This window comes from Notolabrus celidotus, chromosome 5, assembly GCF_009762535.1.
Source record: "Notolabrus celidotus isolate fNotCel1 chromosome 5, fNotCel1.pri, whole genome shotgun sequence".
NCBI lineage: Eukaryota > Metazoa > Chordata > Actinopteri > Labriformes > Labridae > Notolabrus > Notolabrus celidotus.
This window is the reverse complement of record NC_048276.1, coordinates 10,576,894-10,598,283: the sequence shown is the minus strand read 5'-3', so window position 1 is coordinate 10,598,283 and position 21,390 is coordinate 10,576,894. Positions and strand designations below refer to the sequence as shown.

Sequence of the window (21,390 nt, the reverse complement as noted above, 5' to 3'; positions counted from 1 at the left end):
AGCATTCAATTTGAAATAAACACCACTCAGTTATCTATTGTTATTAATCAATGAACAAGTAAAGTTATACTAGGGTGACATGAAGTGTGTAGAGGATGACGCATTATATTTTAAAACACTGAAACAGGGGCAGATCTAGAGGGTGGGAAGGGGTGGCCCTTGGATCCCCTGGAAAACATAGACTGTATATATTGAATTTTATTATTTTGTTTGTACAGTTAGTTGATGACTGCATCAGAAGATACAGCTTTGCTACTTCCAAATAAATCTCTGAGTTTTTGAATTTGCCATATTATAATATGTTATATTACATTATCTTTGCCATATTATATTATTAGGTTATATCACATTATTATTGTAACTACAACTCACGGTCATAGTACATACCCATATTTATTTTAATTTATTGCTTAATCTGTCATTACCAACCGTAATCACGCCAAATCAACCTGTCACTACTGAAACACTTTTAATACTGCCTGTAATTACTGCTATTTAATCTAAATTCCATTGTAACATTGTATATATCTAAATTGTATTCTAGCTTTATTTATCTATTTTCATTTGTACTTATCTTATTTTATTTTAATTTTACTTATTGAAACTTTCTTCTTGATTGTACTTATGTCTGGGTTGCTGTAACAACTGAATTTCCCCCCCGGGGGATCAATACAGTAATATCTTATCTTATCTTATCTTGAATAGCAAGTTAATCTTTATTTTGTTGTGACTTTCACTTGAATAAGTGTTGTCTTCATCTTTGAATTTAAATAGATTATCCCTGCACCAGATTTTTATTAAAGCATAATTCTAGTGAGGCGAATAGAAACTTTATTTTTATTTGTATGCTATGGTGGCTGGGAAAAGTTTTCAATTTATTATCTTATTTGTACCTTTATTAACATGTCTTTAAATCAAGCTGTTTGAGATTGCCGAAAGTTTTGTTCAGTTCAGCAGGTTTTACTAAAGGTAGACCACCTCTCTGCCAAAACATCCTACCACCCTACCATCCTACGTGTACACCCTCTGCAACTGTTGAAGCCACTGCTCCAAGGAAGAAATACCATCTGCTGCCATCAAGTGGACATTATTCGCTATTGAAGAATTTAACCCCCAGTTTTGTCACTGTCCACTCGGCTAAATGATCCTTTACTTGTCACATTATTGACAATAATCTCACAATCTCTCCTGGTAAAAGGGTAAAAATCCTCCACTTATTATATCCAAAACACTTCTCAAAAATGTCATATACTGTATGTACATTTTGAGAAGCTTTGTTGTCTCAAACACCCCCAAAACTGAACTAAAACCACAATACAAACTCTTAAAACAGCCCTGTATGTGAAGATTTAACAAAACTAAATGTTCACATTTGTATCTTCAAATAACAGCAGTTCAAAAATTCAAAGTTATATTGAATGGACTCAGGAAGTACAATTTATCATCATATAAAATTATTATAAAGCATTAAGAGTGGATAGATGATTCAGATGCAAAACATATAAGAATCAAGTAGGAAAGCTAGATTCACTTATGTTTGATTTAATCAATAATGAAACATCATTTTTTTATATATACAGTATATTTAATGTGCTCATGCAGTGCGTTTAAATCTAAGCTATGTAGAATGCTGTCAAATAAATGTAGTGGCATAAAAATATATAGTCAAGTACAGTTACCTCAAATTTTTAGAAGTTAAATTATATATATTTTTTTATTATTGTATAGTTTTTCTTCTTCCTGCTCCTGTTTGTTCATGGACAGTGTATACTGTACACTATTTTTGTAAAGATGTGTATCGAATATGTTGTAATAAAATTCTTATGAATGAATGAATGAATGGATATCCCCAAAATATATTTAACATTCAAACTTATATGTAGAGGTAGAAATAATGTTTTACTTTGGAAATATTAAACTTTTTCATTTTTACTATTTAAGGATTATGTTCAGATATTGAGCATTTGAAATACAACTGGACATCACACCCATTAAACAAATGTTTAAACTGTTATGAGTCAGACTTGTAGGTTTATGCTAAACCTCTGTGTGGAGAATCTGGTTCTGGACTAATTGATAAATTCCTTCCTTAATTAATACGTGTGACACCAGCAGTCATGATAAAAAGCAACAGGGAAATTAAAATGACCATGGATTGTGATAATAATGATACAATGACATCACTTGTTGTTTTGAAAGCTTACAGGTTTTATTGCTTCTTTTTCACACTTCAGGCACTTTTTTTATTTCTCTACATTTCTCTACACACCGCAGAGAGGCTGGTTTTGCGTCATCAGAGGTTGTTTGTCCCTTCACTAATAACCTGCCGGATATGGTCTTATAACATCATCATCAAGTAATGAGTCATTTCGTCTTCCCCATCACATTACTAAATGATTGATATTCACAGCATCGGTCCATGAATCATCCACAGACCATTACCAGGTGGGTCCCTTTGACGCACGAGAGGAAATAAAGAAAAATCCCTATCACTCACTGCCTAAGCTGTATTTATATAAAAAAAAGTCCTGTTTCATAGAAAATACACTTTACAATTTGGCATAAACAAATGATGTAAAAAAAATACATGACAAACGTTAGTAACATATTGCATACATGATAAACAGAGGAGATATGTCTCCTCTCTGTCAGTAAACATAGTGTTAGTTCTACAGATATAGTTTTGGTCTTGTGTACATTTCTGAAACTGGAAGAGTAAAACGCTACCAAGAGATAGAAAACCTAAAGTGTTAGTATTATGACGATGTGACTAAGACATTTGGTCGTAGCAGCTACAACAGAGGTACAAAAACATAGAAAACAGAAATCCCTTTGGTAGCTTCAATGAGGATAATCATCCACAAACAGCTGACCTGAGACATGTAAACACATATTTAACTGAAGCTAACAACAGTCTATAAAAAAGAGATAATAAGCGTGCATGTAACAGTCTCCCAGAATCATGACAACACTACTTAATGTAACTGTGATACCTCAAATATAAAATGTGAAACATGGCTACAAAGTCCTGTGTTTTACACACACACAAACATGCACAGGGTTCAGTTTGGTTTGCGTATAGTGTTCACAGCTGTGTTGGCCCAACCTCCCAGTGTGTTTGAGAGATTCGAGGCCCGACGGGAGAGGTTGGAGCGACAGAGTTTACCGTTGGGGTCCAACTTTCTCATCACTGCTCCTCCAGGTCGTTCCCTCGTATTGGATCTGTGAAGAAAGAAAACAATGTGAACGATAGCATAAACAAAAGTTGAGTGCATCTGGGAAATGTCCTCATGCGTCATGGACTCTGTGGAGGACATTTTGGCAACAAGAAATGCAAAAGAGGAATAGATTAATGTGAATCAGCCTCAATTAATGGCTGCTTTTATGCATGCTGCCTTCATTTTATGGACTCTGTGCAGCACTTTGGCTTTGAAAAGGCGATATACTGTTACACATTTGAAAAATAGAAGGCAACAACAGGATGCATTTTCCATAAATGGTATATTCTGAAACAACTTCCGAAAGAGAGCAATTCTTATGACATTTAAAAACAATTTACTAGCATGAATTTAGACAACACTGGAATTTTAGAACTTGCAGAAACCTCAGCAGGAACAGTTTGAGGAACAGATCAGGCAACATAAACAAGTCGAAAGGGTAATGAAGGAAGTGTGAGTCCGAAAGCGGAAGACATGCACATTATTCAAAAGGTCAAAACGGCAGCTTTCTTCTGCCGTTCTTGCATTTAGATACAAACACCAAGCAAGATCTGCCATGCACGTTCATGTCAAACAATTAGTAACGCTCCGAGTATGTTTCCATAACTGATATGGTTTCAGAGGCTTTATGATGCTAGAGTTTACCTTCTTTCCTACTCCACCATAATAGAATAGTTGAACCGCCTGTTTTGGGAGGAAAAGGAAACCCATGTTTAAATTCCAAACGGCTGATCTGAGGTACAGTGCAGGGAGCTGTTGGCTGAGTGTAATGCACACTGATGATAACAGACAAGGTCACTGTCCATGTGCCTCTCTGCTTTTCACTCATGGGCCTCAATTTTTTGAATGTCAACACAGGAAGTGATGTAAGCTCTTATTAGTGCATTTTTGTCATTTCTTCTGGCTCCACTTCCCTCACCCATACCCTCTCTCCCCCTGTGGTTTCCCCCTAACTCCCTCCATATCCAAATACCAGAAACACAGGCCCAGTTTCAAACCAGGAAGAATGTGTGTCGGGGGGAAGGGGAAGGAGGTCGAGGGCCCCTCAAGCTGTGCTGCAGACTGGGATTCTTTAGGCGGGAGGTTGAAGAGGGTGGTCATGTGTCTCTGAGGTCTCTTCTGTACTGATATGTATGAATGAAGGGAAATGGAGTGACGGCTTCTTCACACACACACAACGCTAATTTGTTAATGTACAGTGAACTGATACTTTAATTTGAACATCCAGTGACACTCCAGCAGTATTAAAAACATTTACAACATGCAAACAAGTCGTTACATTTCACTATATTAAGACTCTTACCTGTCGTCTCTGCCAATGAGACTATCGAAGGCCCTTGAAAGATGTTTGAGTCTCCTGAGTCCACTGGAGACAGACTCTAAATCTTGGTCAAACTTTCTGTTATTGAGCAGGAAAAAAAACACCACATCTATTAAACTTGGAAGATATCAGCTGTGTCATTTATGTAACAGTGCATGTCATTATGGAGCTCTTAGACTCACATTCTCTGATTCTGTGTGTTTGGGGAGGCAAAGGGACTCCTTAAAGCAGCCATGCGGACCAGCTGTCTCCTGCCGCCTCCTGTTTTCACCCCTCGTACACTGGCCTCAGGTGTCTTTCTTCCTCTAGAGCCTGGGGTGCGTCCAGGTGTGGCTCCCGCTCTGGGGGTGCGTCTGGGTGTTGCAGCCCGGCCGGGCGTTCGCCTTGGGGTGCGAGAAGTAGATGCACCAGCCTCTTCTCTTTCTCGTTCTCGACCGGGGGTTTCTACCAAACACTCCTCATGTGCAAACTCTCTGGTTCTCTGCAGTCTCTGGGAATGGTGGCACAATGAGGAAAAAGATTTTAAAAAAAAAGAATCAATACAGAAGTTGCTAGATTATGTTGCATTTATAATATGAATTAGTTAAAGGGATATACATGAAGGTTTGGACTATCAGAAATGTTATTCCATGCCTTTATGCACACAAAATCTTTCTGTAGATTAAACTCTGATAATCCATGTACCTGGTACACTCCGCTGATGGAGTTCCGAGCACTGCGAGTGAGTTTGCTGACTGTGTTGGGTTTAGGTTGCTCTTTTGGTTGCTCCTTTGGTTGCTCTTTTATGGGTTCCCAGCTTGGATTCTCTGGGAGAGAGTTGGCCTGGACGGTGCGCAGCGGGAGCCGCTTGCGCAATGTCATCCTCAGAGAATTCAAAGAAGAGGAAGATCGTTGCTTGCGGAAACGGTCGGGGGCTTCTGGGGAGCTCTCTGCTCCATCAGACTCATCCAGGACTGTGTGTGCCCGCCAGACTCCCACCACTGCTCTACCAAGTCCGTCCATCACTGAAGATGCTGTGATTACCTGAACAGAGGAGTGCAGGGAAGACAGAACTTAGGCTAATTTCACATATTTCATGTCTCTGAAAGTACTTCTATACCTTTCTTTGTACAGATAGTATTTTTATTTAGATTTGTTTTATTTGTGTTTAGGTTTATATATTTATTGTCCTGACTGTCTTGTTGTTAAGTACCAGTGTTCCATTCACCACGTCAAATTCCTTGTGTGTGTGTGAGCTTACTTGGCAATAAAGCTGTCTTGAATCTTGAACAGCCATGATTGTAATCAATGACAGAAAAGGATAAAGCAGGTTTTCAATCAGAGCTAGGTTAATCTGTTGTTGCAGCAGGTACACAGCAGCTGCCAATAATATGATGATCAACTTACTATTAGTTGTTTGTCTCTTTTCTATATATTTTCAAAATACAAATTCCTATTGGATTGGCAAAAGAAGCTTTGAGAAACAACACATACAGCTCTTGGGAGGTACAGTAAGTCATTGATATAGTACAGTTGGGCTCATCATTTGTAATTTTTTTGGCCATTTTTCAGAGAATTCTTATTTATTGTCAAACAAACTGTGTTTTTTTAAATCATAATGACCACAAAAATTACCCAAGAAATCATACATTCTGCCAGTGTATGTAAATGTATGAGCACAACTGTATATAGAGACTGAATCAAACAAGTATGTTAAAGGAAAACTTCAGATAAGATTAAAAATAATAATAAATAATAAACACAAGGTAAAGATGTAATGGTATACATTGAATAAAAGTAAATCAGGAGGACATTCCTGGCACTTTAAAAAAAATATTGCTCATATCTAAACACCTCAGATTGATCTGTTCAGCTGGTCATACACATTGATGTCTGATCCAGTAAAATAAAACAGCCTAAATATCTCAACAGATAGCAGTTTGTCTTGTTTGTAAAAGTTTCGAGTCCATTGTTTGATCAGGACTTCTTGCTCTGCAGGATGCTCAGTCCTGTTCAGCGTGTAACCACAGCAGAGTACACAGCAGCACTGATTTATCACATAAAGGATGAAGCAGCTTCACATTTTTCACACTCAGACAAATTAAAGTTGCCACACTTCCGATAAAAGCTCTGTGATTATCATCCAGAAACAACAATAAAAGCAGCTTTGCTCGCTTATCTGTGTTAGTAAGCTAACTCGCTCTCTACTCTAAAATAAGTCAAAGATATTTACTAAGGACAAAATAAAACAGACCAGCTGTCTGCCCGTCTGCTGTAAAGATATCTTACCTGATTTTATTATCCTTAGTAAATATCTTCCTGTCCTTTCTCCGCCTGCTTGTTGTCTTGTTTCTTTCTTTCAATGTTTGAATTTGGCGGCGGATCGAACGCGCATACACATTACCACGCCCTTTACGCACAGCCCCCTTTTTTTTCAATGACGTAATGACGTCAGGTCCTGAGAAGCACATTTTTAAGTGATCCTTGATTTGATGCGCAAAACTTCTTATACTTTTATGATTGATTGCAAGGCTGTCATAATGTATTTTAAACATGTTAAAAGAGACATGGAACATGTGAATTTAATGATGAGTTATGGGGAATTTCATATTCACAAATGTAAACTGAAAAAATGCACCCCCTATTCCCCTGTTTATTTACAAGAACTAAAACTATACCTTGAATCCCTTGAATTGATTGATAACAAAAAAAGTAATAAAACAATAGACCATTTTAATGAGTTTCTTGGAGAGGATTTCCCTCTTAGCATCTGAAATATTGCATATATTTTAATTTATATATTAAAGAGAGTTATATGTCCCGCTTTTTGTTTTTTCTTTGTTTCCTTTTCCTTGTCTCTTGGAGTATTTGATTTGTCTGAAGCACATGTCTGTAGTGTTTGTCATTGTATTGTTTACCATGTTCAATAAAAAAAGAGATTTTTTTTTTAAGTGATTGCAAATGTTTTGGCTAACATATGCATACAAGTTAAGCATTAAAAAACTACTTTGTGGTCGAGTTTTATATTTCTGATCTTTAAATTATTTTAATATTTTAAATTTTGTTGTTTTTATCTTCCTTTCTGTCATTTCTTTTTTCTGTCACCTGACAGAAGGTTGCAGGTTATTGTTTTTAATTATTTTTTTTTATTTTTAAATGTCTTCCTTACATTCTCTTTTATTGTCTTTTAGTTTCTTTCCTTGAACTGTGTAACCCTGTTTTGAAAAGTGCTAAATTAATAAAGATTATTATAATGGGACTAACAAAAGGGCAAGAAGCATATTGTTTGTTGAATTCTTCATCTCTGTTGTGATGTACCGTTTGTTCTTTTCCCCAAATATTTTATTTTGCAAAACCTTCCATAATCTCCTGTATTTCCATTCCCCCTTAAAATGTCATAACCAGATGTTAAATTGAGCTGTAAAGATTTACAACTAATGCTTTTGAAAAAGAAAAGGGAATTTTTTTTTGATACTTCGAATCAATACCCGAATCAAAATACATAAAGTTTCTCTCACCTTGACTGATTGTTTGAAATGCCAGTGGGACACAGTTTTTTCTACGACTAACTACATTTCAATATAATCAGGATCAAGACCAGTGAACTCATGTATGTGTTTATTTGCTTTTGTTACAATCCAATAAATGATGCACTAAAGTGTATTCATTTTTAGGTCTGTAGTGTTCTTTTTTTATTTACTCTGCAAGGCAAAGATGTTCATGCAGCTATATAAGTCTAGGGACCAGTTGATGTTGTTGTTGTATGACAGTTTGCTCTCCAGATATGTTTCACAGTTTATCATACAAGTCATGCAATACCACAAATATTTTATTGAACTAGGCTGTTTGTTGTTAACTCAGGAAACTCTTGCTTGACATTTTGCAAGTTACCTGACCAGCTGAGTAATCCTACTGACTTTAAAACCTTACAATGACTCTCGTTTCTTGATGAAAGGGGTTAGCCATCACTGTACAAGCTGACCTTCCTCACACTTTCTCAACAGGAGTAGGGTTTTAAATTAGAGTGACCAGCAGATGGCGCACATGCATATGGAAAGCCTCGAGCTCCTTCTCATGTCCACATAAAGTCTGTGAGCATATAAAAAAACATCAACTAGGCTAAGTTTCCGCCTTTAATCTGCAGTTTCTTATTCTTAAATGTGTATTGTTTTGTAAAACAGATTATGACAGGCTTTTGATATCGCTGCACACTGACAGGCACTAAGGGTGACCAAAGACATACATTTTTGAAAAAAATAAATAATGAAATATGGAGATACGAGGTTTCTGCCTGACAGCAGTGATATGAAAAAAAATGTTCCCAACTAAAAAATAAAACAATAAATATGTTATATAAGTACAGCATTTTATTTATTTACCAGAAATTGAGTGGTTTGGAATTTATCAAAATAACTTGTCTTCTTTTGTCTGAATGTAGGATACACCACCTTTTTAACCCTTAGAACAAGCAAAGCAGAACTCTTGTGAAACATGCACAATGCAATGTTTATCATTTTAGTCTATACTCAACACCTGATTAAAAGAGGTGAATGAGTATTCTACTGAAACTTATTTTACAGCTGAAAGTTACCACTGAGAGTTTTCAGTCTGACCTTAAAAGTTTTATTAGTTTGTTGTTTTTCTTCCTGTTTTCTAGTTAAGTAGGATTGTGTGCAAAAATCAGGAATAGACATTTTTTTAACAGATTTAAGACAGAGGTATAACAATGCAGTTTCAAAATATAAGCCTTCCCTGTCCTCATACTGTAAATATTTGCAATAAACATATTGCTGAGCTCATCTTACACTTGCCCATCTCTATGTTTCGAGATACCATCCACCTTTAGTATCACACTGTTTTATGTGATCCCGTTAAATGTTACTTTATTGGTAAGAACACAAAGATAAGACCTCAAACCTTATGAGTACACAGTCTGCCTTTTGTCTCAATAAGAGTAAATGTATAACATGATTTTAACAGGCCTGGGTTTTATTGTTGAGTCAGGAGTTAAAGTTCAGAGTGAATGTGACAACCACAGACGTTCAAAGTGAGGAAACATAAATACTTTTATTGCAAAGACACTAATGAAAAAAATGGGAGTGGAGGATTTAAAATGCAGTTTTCAGGGTCAGGGTGCTAAACACTCCTCAAGGCCAAGAGGAAAACTTGACATATCTTCCGGCTTATGCAAATTTGCTCATGTATCGAGAGTCAGATGGAGAGACGGGAATGCTTCCACCTTTAATTTGAAGCTAGCTAGTAAGCAAGTTCAGGAAACAACAAGTAAACAGTTAGTGTAACTAAATCCACCTTCCAGTAAAGCTCATTATACATTACACTGTATGTCTGTTCAGTCTGTACCAACACCAGGAAAAATAAATTCATAGGGGCTATTTCAGGACAAAGCCAGTCTAGCATTTCCCTTCACTGTCTTTGTGTTTATCTTAACTTAGCTAACTTGCTTAATTTACGGACGGATATTAGACTGGTAGTGGTCAACAAACTCTCATTTCCCAAAATGGGAAAACATTTAAAGTCAGTGTTAAATAGAATTAAATAAAAAAATACAGGATTGTGCACATTAACAGAGAGGTGAAGTCTTCATGTCTCCTTTCACTTGAAGAAGCGTGGATGACCAGTTGTTTAGGATAGGGCCTACTTGCAGCACTGTCAAGAGAAAAATGTATCATCAAAACGTCAGTCTCATTTATATTTTCAGGCTGAATGTACGGTATGAATGCTTCAGTGTTACCTGTGCAATTTTTCTCCATCGTGAAGCAACAGCAAGAAGTGCAGTGAGGAACACCACCACCACTCCTGCTATGATGGGCATCATTGGGAACTTAATGGTTCTTTCTACACATGAGAACAAAGAAGAGACGTTACTTAAGTCACTTACTGCAACAATCAGGGAGCTGCATTAAATGCGTTAACTGACCTGTTGCTGTGACAGAGAAGACTTTTGTGTATTCGCCATACATGGCAGAGTTTGCTGTGCACTGATAGGTGCCTTGATGTAAGCTTCGATCCACTCTGCCAGTGGACAGCTGGCTTGTAGATCCATCATTGGTTATTGTGAAGCCACCTTCAAGTAGATCAACTGTACTTCCATTCAGCATCCAGGACACAGATGAGACCTGTGGATTGGCATGGATATCACAGAGCAGGACCAGAACTTCCTCCTCCTCCACTGTGACCTCTTCTGAACCAGAGAGCTGAGGGGGGACTGAAGAGGAACATCACAGAGGAAACACTTAGATAAACTCCAGGGGTTTTAGTCTTGATAGTTTGCCTCTATTGTTGGCGTTTTGGTCCAGACTTGTAGGTCCAAAGGAATATTGTTATTAGGGCTGAACAATAAATACATTTTCAGCCCAAGATCCACATTTATCATTTGACCATTCAAATGAAACTCTCGATACCTGAACCACAGTCACATTAAGGTATACTTGGATTCTTTGATATTCATTTGTCTGACTTTGGCTTTAGATTATACAGTGGCTGAGGAAGGAGAGGAGATCAAGAGAAATTGGGTTGACAAAGACCTGATGGTGAGAAATAACATCACTCCTGACTTCTGGAATTATTGAATTCAGGAGAGAGAACCTTATAAACACAGGCATGGAAAAAACATGCCAGAAACATCCCAGAAAAACAACACGAGGACAAAGGAACCTTAACTTAGAGACAAAGTTCTCCTTTAAACTTATATTTCTATTTATTGCACATGATTTTGACCTCAAATATTGAACAATTCTATCGAACATTGCAGATTTCCTTCATAAAGTACAGGCCCAATATGTATTTCAATGAAATTTAGCACAGAAATTAATTTCTTCCACTGTCTTCTAATGCCTCCTGTAAATAGCAGATGAGATCAGTGATAAACTAACAAAGCAGCTGGAGTTTCTGTCAACTCTCCCGTCCCAACTTACACCTGGTGCACACAGCTCACACCACACTCAAATTGTCACAGCACATTTCTCATCAACACAGTTGCCATGTTCATGCACACAGCTCCATGTTTTGGAGGTAGCCAATGGTCCTACATCCACCTGTCAATGTAGGCGTGCTGGTTTTAATTGAGGTGTGATCAGGTGCATTGCTGATCTTGAAATAGCTTCTCAACGCTTACCAGCTTGAGCTAAAGTCAACATCTCAGTATTTTCCATCCTTTTAAAGGATACATTATTCAGGATGCACAGGCATAATGTGTAGCATGACCTTTTGCAAAACAAGAAACTCCTGACATCCCTACACTGCTTTCAGCTTTGTTGAATGGTTGTACCGATGCTAGAAGAAAACACACCATGTTCTCCTCCCTCACCTGCGCTTCTTCAGAGAGCTCTGCTGGATTGCTGCTGCGCTTGTGATGGCTTACTGATGCACAAAGTCAAGCTGTGGAAGAAAACTACACCACAGCTGAAAATTGTTCAAGTTTCCAACTTGCTAAAGCATTTTGATGGAAATGTGCCAGGTGCAGGTGCAGCTGTTTTTTCTAAGATAATGGGAGACGAGTAATTGGTTCAACAAGCCCAAATGAACGATCAGGAGACAGAAATGTCTTGTGTCACGTGCCGCCTTACTTTGCACCGATGAGTAGTTTATCCTGCCGGGGTGGAAACATAGTAAATGCACCACTTGTTGTGTTTCATATCTCAGTTTGTTTGTGTAGTAAATGTCGAGTTTAACAAGCTGAGCTTTAAGGTATAAGTTTGACTTTGTTCATGCTGCAATCCTCACATCTCTACATTTTTCTATTTAACCCACAACAGTGTCCAAGTGAATGATTTACACTATTTTATGGTAATGTGGAAGCATGGGAGGCAAATCATGGAAACACCAAGTGGCAAAAAATAGAGCTCATGGAGTCAAAAATACTGCAGTTCCTCAAATGAGGATGGTCAGCAGAGTCCCTTTCTACTTTTAAGAGATTTTCTACTCAACTGTTCAGGGAACACGTAGGCACTTAACCTGACCCTTCTCCTCTTTGTCCTCAGGAGCAGAATGAATCAGAAGGTCTAAAACCCAGCTCTTATTGAATCTTTAGCACTGAATATTGAAAGATATTGTTGACTTGAATTATTTGTTGTGATTAGCTGTGGCTACATTATCTGTAAAAAAAAAAAAAAAAAACATAAAACAAAAAACAAAAAATAAAACCAAAACCTGGCACTTCTTCTGGCACTATGGCAGAACCTGTGGCCAATCAACTTGAAGCACTTTGTTGGACTCACTAAGGTTTTTCCCTCCAGTCTAAATTCTTGCTTGTGTAGTACGTCGCTTTGGACAAAAACATCTGCTAAATTAAAAGTAGTATTGTAGAAAAGTCCAATTGAGGCTGGCTCCAAAAGCCAAGGAGACCCCATTAACACTTACTTCAAAATGTCTACAGCAGAAACAAACAGCCTGGTACAAAAACACTTGTTGTTCTGAATATCTCACTTCTCCGTTTGTACACACAGTTTTGGGTTGTTTTTAACTCGTTCATTTTAAAGATATTGAGGTTACAAGTTTTGCATAATAAGGCATTATTTTGGGGTGAGGCTGACTTGACAGACAGGTGGTTGCATTGTAGCTATATGCTAAAGTCCCACCTCAACTCCACCTCTTTGCCTTTCTCTAGGTTGACCAAAAGTTTTGGTTGAGTCAGCATTTCAAATATGGCAGCCGCCATCCTGGAGCTTCAAAATGCCTTTTCAGAAACCAATGCCTGACATCCCTGAGACTACATCCATGTTTTACATCCATATAACAAGTAACCAACATGCTAATCTTTGGTTTGTAATGTATAAAATGCTCACCATTTTAAATACAATTAATAAACACATCAGTGGAACATCAGTGTCCAGACAAAAGGTTTGGCTTTTAATAACTGTCAAAGTATTCCAACCAAAATCTCAAGTCCCCATCTTGAAGTGGTACGAAAGAAAGATACAGGGGACAGGTTTGTCTTTGATATATCCTCTGGGAACAATGAGTGTCAAAATTTCATTGCAGCTAATTAAATAGTTGACATGCATAGTTTTGAAAAAAGTAGGGGACAGATTATGCCATCATCAGGAGTTGCTAAAAATGGGTTAAGTTTAAAAGTCATACTTTTTAAAGAAGATAATAGAGTAGAAACAGATATCATAATTTATTAGAGACTCACATGTGACATCCAGGGTGATTGAGGCGCTGACTGTGGCGTTTTCCCTTAGGCGACAGGTGAAAGTAGCACCATTGTCTTCAGAGAGGACGGGCGTAACGCACACTTTGCTGCTACCCTTGGTGTTTCCTTCCTTAAGACTGATTGCAGCATCGTTCCTCAACCACATCAGCTCCTCTTCCGTCTCATGTCCACCCTCAGGCTGACAAAGCAGAGTCACAGTCTTCTCCAGCTCTGTCTGTATAACCCCCTCACTGTTGAAGGCTGGGGCAGACTCAATACGGACACCTTAAGAAAGTAAGAGAAGTAAGTTTGATTTTAAGGGATGGTTTAGTGAAACAGTGAAAGCTTAGATTGCACAAAAGTGGTGGCAAAAAAATAAATATTTAAAGACTTTAATTAGTACAAGTTTGACATTTAAACCAGAAAGGCTTACCTAATGTCTGGGTTGCACAGCATAGGAGCAAATGGAAAAGAGGAGGTCCAAACATCAGCTTCATTTTACTTTCCTCAAAAGTACCTGAGGTTCCAGGAAAAATAATTAAAAACCCAATCATACCAATATTTAGCTTTAAATGCATTAAAATGACATTTTTCACCTTTATTAATCATATTTGTCTTTTTATGTATCCTATTTTTAATTGCCTGTAGTCTCTTTTTTACTTGTGACATTTTTTAAAGGCACTTTAAATCATATTGTAGAAACATGCAGAAAAAATCCCTTCCTTATAATCTGCTTTTCCCCCCCTGAGTTTTGTTAGGCTACCAATTTTTGATAATTTGTTTTCTAACTCTCAGTTAAGATTTAATTCCCAAATTGTCTTCTCTTTTTAGCAGATCAAAGTCACGTTAGGAGCAAAATCAGATGAATAGTCAACTGAATAGTTGAAGTAATCAAAGACACAAAGACATAATGGATTATTTAACATATGACATAATGATCAAGAAGTTTAAGTCAAAGTACACGAGGTAAAATTTGTTCTTAAATGTGCACGATTAATGTGTGAGCTTTATAACAGATGTCTTTCTTAAACATTGTAGACTTTCAAATGGAGCTGAGATCATTTACATGAATCTAAATGATTCTTAAGCCTGTTGGTGCTTTTACTGATTGTTCTGGTTTGTGTTTTAACTTCAAGTTAATTGTAAACTTATGTTGGATTGCAGTGTACTTGGAGTGAATATTGTCAATGTTAGTTTCTTTTTTGAAGTCAGCCTACTAACACAGAAGTACCTGTGCTCTCTGACTTTAACCCCGTAAACAAGAAATCAAAAGAAGATATTTATGAATAAAAAAACCAACAACATACAGTTGTGTACTCTTTACCCCTTTCCATGTTAACCCAACAAGGTGGTACTTACCTGTCAATGGTAAACTCTTCTTCTGTGTTGTCTTTAGTGCTCCCTGTATGTGTGAATATGAGGATGTGGAGGATTGCTCAAATCTTCTCAGCTCTTATATACTTCACATGCAGATGAGGGCCCTTTATAACTCCCTCACTGTTTCTAAATGGGTTTCTCATAATTTCCCTTCACTCTTCCTGTCAATCCTCCCACCTCTCTTTTTTATTGTTGCATACCTGCGCACAGACAAGGAATCTTTTATTGACCATAGTCATTGCAAAGGTACTAAAATCTCTTGGGTGTGTATGTAAGGACTATAACACACGTTTTACAAGTTCTTGACTTGAGTTTTATTGGTGAAATATGTCTTTGTGAAAAACAATAACACATTGATGATATTGATAAAATTGATTATTCAGCTAATACAAGAGTATGACACATCTTCTGATGGATCAATTCACTGTGAAAACCAACAAGTAGTTACAAAATCTATAAAAGTCAATGAATAATATAAAAGAGAGTAAGCCATATAAACCACTCGAATTCAGTTTTGGTTTAACTTAACTTGTTTGTGTGCACCTGTCTCCTGAAGTCAGACACGACTGAAATGTGTTCATGCAATTTTAATCCTCCTAAATAAATGGCGTTACTGGATGTTACCGTTATATATGAGGACAATGTTAGATCCTTTCTTCCTGTTGGTTGCAAATAAGCAAAGACCATAGTGTTTATTGGCAGAAAGGTCAAGAAATACAAGTTGGCTAAGAGGCAAAATGATGATAAAGCACAAGAATGTCTCTCCCATTTAATTCATGCACATGTACTGGAAGTGTCAGAGGTGGAAAGTTACTAAATACATTTATTCATGAACAGTACAACTTGAGGTACTCTTTAGATTAAATTGGAATTGGCCTTACCAAATGTAACTTGACTTACAAACTGCTGATTTCATGTGGAATTATGACTACTCATTAGTAACATTAAGAATATGTAACAGTCTGCAACTGACAGAGATCATTATTATAGATGGGTCCTTAATAAAAGAAAGGACATGAATACTTCTCCTACCCTAAAAGTTTGGAAAAAAGATAAGAAATGAAATGGACCAGTCATCACTTTGATTTCTAAGGTTTATTCCATTTACAGTTGTGTAAACAATAGAACTGTAAATGAGGTCTATCAATTTAAGAAAAGTGCATTTTTGACATCTATTCTACTACATCATTAGATTAGCCATAAATGTAAAGTGATGATAATAATAAAATGAAATATTTATTTAGGTAGAACTTCAACCCCAATGACCTGCCCCAATAACCATTTTCTGTCCACTTGGGGGCAGAAAAGTAACATTTAGATATATGTTATTAACATATCATCACCTCTACAGTTTTCAATTGGTCAGTGTTGCTTAATTAATGTCACTAACAGTCAAAGAGGAACAGAATCATTCAACTCATATGTTTGGCCATCTGATGATAAATACAATACAAACCCTTTTTAAACTCTGTTGTTGGTTTGTTCCATTAAATGGACAGAATCCTGAAGCATATTCAAGAACACATTTTGTTCATAGAAATCAAAGACATGGACAGAACCATTGACATATTTACATGAAAGCATTGACTAGCCGATTAGTACTTGGTCGTCGCCGCCATATTGGTAGTGGCATTCTGGAAAGACACACACATGTACATGGAAACATGCCTCCTGACTGTTTCTATGTGACCATACCGGTCCAAATGTGACTTATTACCATTAGAAGAGCTTGCCTCCTATATGCAGCAGATGTTTTGTATAAGTCACTGCAGCCTTAACATTACCTTTTAAAACCTCATTCATCGCTATGCTGACAATGTAAAACACTAGGACACCTGTTAAAGGCACTGTGACTCATCCTTCAAGTAGTTGTTTCAACATTGGATTTGTTTGGCATACAGCAGATGTCTATAAAAAAGGTCCAAACAAATCAAGTTATCATTTTGAAGTGTTACATATTAATTCTAACTGTCCTTTTCATCCCGTATTTGTAAGAGGAGGCAGAAATCCCTTCACTTGTTTAAACTGTCACAATGTCTCAAGCACTTACTTACAACATTTTTTTGAACCATGAAATGCCACTGTATCAAAAATAAAGTCTATAATTTCTATAATGGTGTATATTTATATTTTAATTTCAACGCAGAGTCACAGATCTAAGACTGTACAATTTTTGTCAGAATAACTGCCAATTTCAGTATTTAAATTATTGTAATCACTTGATATAAAAACAGTTAATCACAATTAGTTTAATGTAAACGTCAGTGCTTTTTATTCACAGTTTCCCACATCTAGTTGTATTAGTTTACTGGGCAGATCTGCCACTACACAGCAGCAGGACATTACAGCCAATGTGGCATCTACTCTATAGGTCTATAGACAAAGCAATGATATAGGCAAACTCCGGTCTCAAACGATGAAGCCAATGCGGAAGTGATATAAACTGCAATACATCGAAAATCCGCTTGAGGCTGGCTGCAGAAACACCGGAAACCACATAGATATGAATGGGAAAAAGACGATCTTTGCAGCATAAATAAACATGTTTACAGCCTGGTTCAAAAAACAGCTTGGCCCTACAATGCTAATCTCTCTAATGGCACACACTGTACGGGGGGTGAATTTTTTTCTAACATGACGGTTAAGAAGATATTAAGATTATGAGTTTTGCCCAAATAAGGACATGACTGACGTGACTCCCGGTCGGGAACACACAGCCATTGGCTAAGAGGCTCACACTATGTCACACTCTGCCTAGTTGAGTTCCGCATTACCAATATGGCTGCTGCCGTCGATTTGCTTCAAAACAGCTCTCAGGAACAGATGGGTGACGTCACGGATACTACGTCCATATTTCATACAGTCTATGCTATAGACCGAACAACAGCTACCCCGAGTGAAGCCTTTCTAGAGCTCCCCCTGGTGACTACCTACAGGTTATAAGGCCTGCCTAATTCATTATATCGAGGATCCGCTTGAGGCTGGCTCTGGAAATACCGGAAGTAGCTGTTGGCTAGGAGGCTCAAAGCCCGCCTCTTTACATCACAATCGCTCGACAGCAGCAATATGGCTGCCACTGCCAATTGGCCCCAAAACAGCGCTTCAGAAACAGATGGTTGACGTCACGGATACTACGTCCATATTTTATACAATCTATGTGTGGAACATGTGTTCTGTTTTGGAGAAGTTTATTTTGAATTAGTTATTTGATGTTAAAAATAGGGGATGTGACGTCTTTCATCCAATCTGCAGTCAGACTGTTTAACACCAGCACTACAATGTCCCGTTAATCATCTGTTCTCATCTTTCATTCCACAACATGGCAGTTACTATGTGACTTGGCACATTCACAAATAACTATTGTATCCATCTGAATCGCACTGTTCTTCATACTGCGTATATTTGTTTTTAAATAACCTGGTGCAATTTTTATCCGTGCAATAACTTACCTATCTATTATCGGATAGAAGTGTACATAGTGTGTATACATCTGTAATAGTTATATTTTATCTTATTTTATTTCATTTTATTTTATTGTATCTTATTTTATTTTATTCTATTTTACCTTTATCATTGCTATTATTATTGTTATTATATTTTTTAACTATGTTAGTACATTGTTGTATTCCCCTGTCCCATGTTTGTAAGCTGCTGTAACAAAATAATTTCCCCCATTGGAGGACCAATAAAGTATATCTTATCTTATCTTATCTTATCTTATCTTATCTTATCTTATCTTATCTTATGACTGACAGCTCTAGGGACAAAAGTGGCTCCTGCTTCTTTACTGGATCAGCAAAGAAGAAGAAGAATTTCAATTGAAACAGGACATACATTAACACAAGAGTCGCTGAACTGTTGATATGCCATGAGTGTCTGCTTCAAATTAACACAAGAATCCGTCCTACTGCGTGGACCTTGGGGATCTTCACTGTAAGTTAAATGTATGCTTTGAGTAGCAGAAAGAGATAACTTCAATCCAGCCAGGAGGTATTTTGGCTTCACTTCCCATAATGGGAGGAGATGGACGCACTGTCCACATTGAAACAAAATCAATGTTAAAACAAACATTGTTATTTTATTTTAAATAAACATAAGTGCCTTTACGCATCAAAGTTTAGTCTATGATTTGTTAACCTTTTCCTAAAATTCAAGGCGTTCGAAGTTGCGATAATGGTGTAGCCTAGCTCACTGATTTTCTCCATGTAATCCAATTAAGCACCCAGTATAATGCGTTCTGATTATTCAAAGTTATTATAGGTTATCACTCTTTAGATTAAGCCATTGCACAGTCTTACAGTTACAGCAGCAGATGTGAAATGTTAATAGGATTAGATTAGCTTCAAATAGAAACTAGCGGCACACTGGGGGAAAATAAACAGGTGAGATCCGAAGACATGGGCAAACGTGTGTCCAGTGCTCCCTCTCTCACCCACTAGAGAGAAGCATTGACCAGCTGAGGAATTTTTCCTCCACTTCGGAAAGTCATCTGGTCAGCAAGTTATGATTTTGAACATACTTAGCAGTTGAAGAGCTGGGGTAAAAAGGATAGATTCATGAAAATGTCAAGCTGCAGAAATGTCAGCCACTCCCCTAACACACATGAAGGAACTGTGCCTTTCTCTGTCATTCATGAATGACAAGTTTGCTAGTTTTAACTTGTGTAGGACCCCCGCTTTTCTTCTTCAGTGTTCCCAAGTAAGCAGGAGGTAAGACTGCCACTTGTGCATTTATGTGTAAATGAAAGCTGCATTTGTGTATTCTGTATGTGGGGTTTGCGTATTCATTTAACCTGTAAGGCATTTCCAGCTTTCATTTAGTTTTTTTTTTTATACATTTATAGTTTGGATGATGAGACAGGTTCTAGAGTTTCTTATCTGAAGTAGTCAGGACATTACTAATTTAAATATTGTACATTTATATGTTTGTTAATGGCTAAGGTCCTCTCAAATCTGATGTCTAATTGAATAAAAAGAAGTCTTTATCTTTTTATGTCCACATTGCATTTGTAGCAAATAAGCTGAATGCAATGCACCATGAACAATGCATTGCTTTATCAAACATGTTGAACCTTTACATTACTTTAATGTCATTAGAACTCAATAAAGCAGAGTTAGAGCTGCCTCAGCTTCTTATCCTAGCTCCCAAAACAAACAAACAAAAAGAAAACCTGTATAATGATAAAAAAAAGTCCCACATGTCTCTCCAAATCATTAAACCTTCTTTGCTCATGTATTTGAATTTGGTTAAATTGATTTCAGCCACTCAAAGCTCGTATCTGTTTATGATCACTGTATAATGAGTAATAGCTTCTTACACAGGCTTTAAAAAATCATTATGTTCTGGATACGATCAAAGGTCAGCAGCGATTGCTGAGGGAGAAGAATGTGCTGATAAGTACACCGCTGACGAGCTCGTAACCCATTTAGATAAACACAAGCAGGGATCTTTTTATAATTACAAACACACACACACAGTCACATACACCTCTCCATTTTAATCTTTCTTTAAATAATGTATTTCACCTTCATTTTAGTTACCTGTTTTAATCTCTTTAAAATGGATATCCTGGTGAAAACAGCAAACACAATGCATTTGTGTCATCTGACACTTGTTACTGATGATTTTGACCTCTTTCATGAGCAGCAGACAAGGCTAACTGATCTGCAACAGCACAAGTGAGTAGTCATCAGGAGAAACATGCTGCATATCCAGACATGATGCAAATTCATAAACCCATACAAAACTAAAAAAAAATACAAATTGCTGAAGTGCTCCAGGCCTGTGGAGGTTCTCAGTGGAACAGTTTGAAACATTTTATTATTGATGGTGGAGAGTGATGAAGACCAGAAAGTGAAGATTTAATCAGATTTAACCAGGCTGTAAACATGTTTATTTATGCTGTAAAGATCGCCTTTTTTGAATAGGTGTGTATGTGGTCAGATGTTTCTGCAGCCAGCCTCAAGCGGATGCTCGATGAATTGAAGTTTATAACACTTTAACATGGGCTTCATATTTTGAGACCGGAGGCTGCCGTTTGGTTCTTTATCATGGAGGCTGCCATCATGGACTGCAGTGTCTCTACAGTAGGGCTGTTGTTGTAACTGCAAAAATGAATTACCATAATATTAACAAGCTCAAAGTGGAGCATGAGAGGCCATTATCACAACCGTATATAACAGCACCTCACCCCACCTAATGTCCAGGCAACACAAAGGCAACTGCACTGGTACCTAAGCTGGATGTAACTTTGCCCCTTTGGGAACATCCCAGCTTTCAAGCAAATTAAAAGAAGAACAAGTTACTTCAGATGAGGCTACTTTTAAAATCTGCACACGGTC

General features: G+C 37.2%; 2 protein-coding genes across 3 annotated transcripts; both read right to left on the bottom strand.

Annotated features, from left to right (window-relative positions):
- Nucleotides 1–2,184: 2,184 nt before the first annotated feature.
- LOC117813138 lies at nt 2,185–6,938 on the bottom strand. Of its 2 annotated transcripts, XM_034684256.1 has the most exons (6): nt 6,808–6,938; nt 5,224–5,562; nt 4,722–5,029; nt 4,522–4,617; nt 3,864–3,902; nt 3,128–3,222 (listed from the first exon to the last, which is right to left on the bottom strand). In XM_034684256.1, the coding sequence occupies exons 2-5, from the start codon at nt 5,539–5,541 to the stop codon at nt 3,872–3,874; spliced, it is 753 nt and encodes a 250-aa protein (XP_034540147.1). In that variant the 5' UTR covers nt 5,542–5,562; nt 6,808–6,938; the 3' UTR covers nt 3,128–3,222; nt 3,864–3,871. The 2 variants fall into 2 exon arrangements, with proteins under 2 accessions (XP_034540146.1, XP_034540147.1); XM_034684255.1 differs by lacking the exon at nt 3,864–3,902 and having other exon boundaries at nt 2,185–3,222; nt 6,808–6,937.
- Nucleotides 6,939–10,080: 3,142 nt separating this feature from the next.
- On the bottom strand, nt 10,081–15,194 carry LOC117813075 (transmembrane and immunoglobulin domain-containing protein 1-like). The gene is made up of 6 exons (XM_034684143.1): nt 15,032–15,194; nt 14,106–14,189; nt 13,673–13,957; nt 10,457–10,744; nt 10,271–10,374; nt 10,081–10,185 (listed from the first exon to the last, which is right to left on the bottom strand). The coding sequence occupies exons 2-6, from the start codon at nt 14,167–14,169 to the stop codon at nt 10,174–10,176; spliced, it is 753 nt and encodes a 250-aa protein (XP_034540034.1). The 5' UTR covers nt 14,170–14,189; nt 15,032–15,194; the 3' UTR covers nt 10,081–10,173.
- Between the last annotated feature and the right edge of the window lie 6,196 nt (nt 15,195–21,390).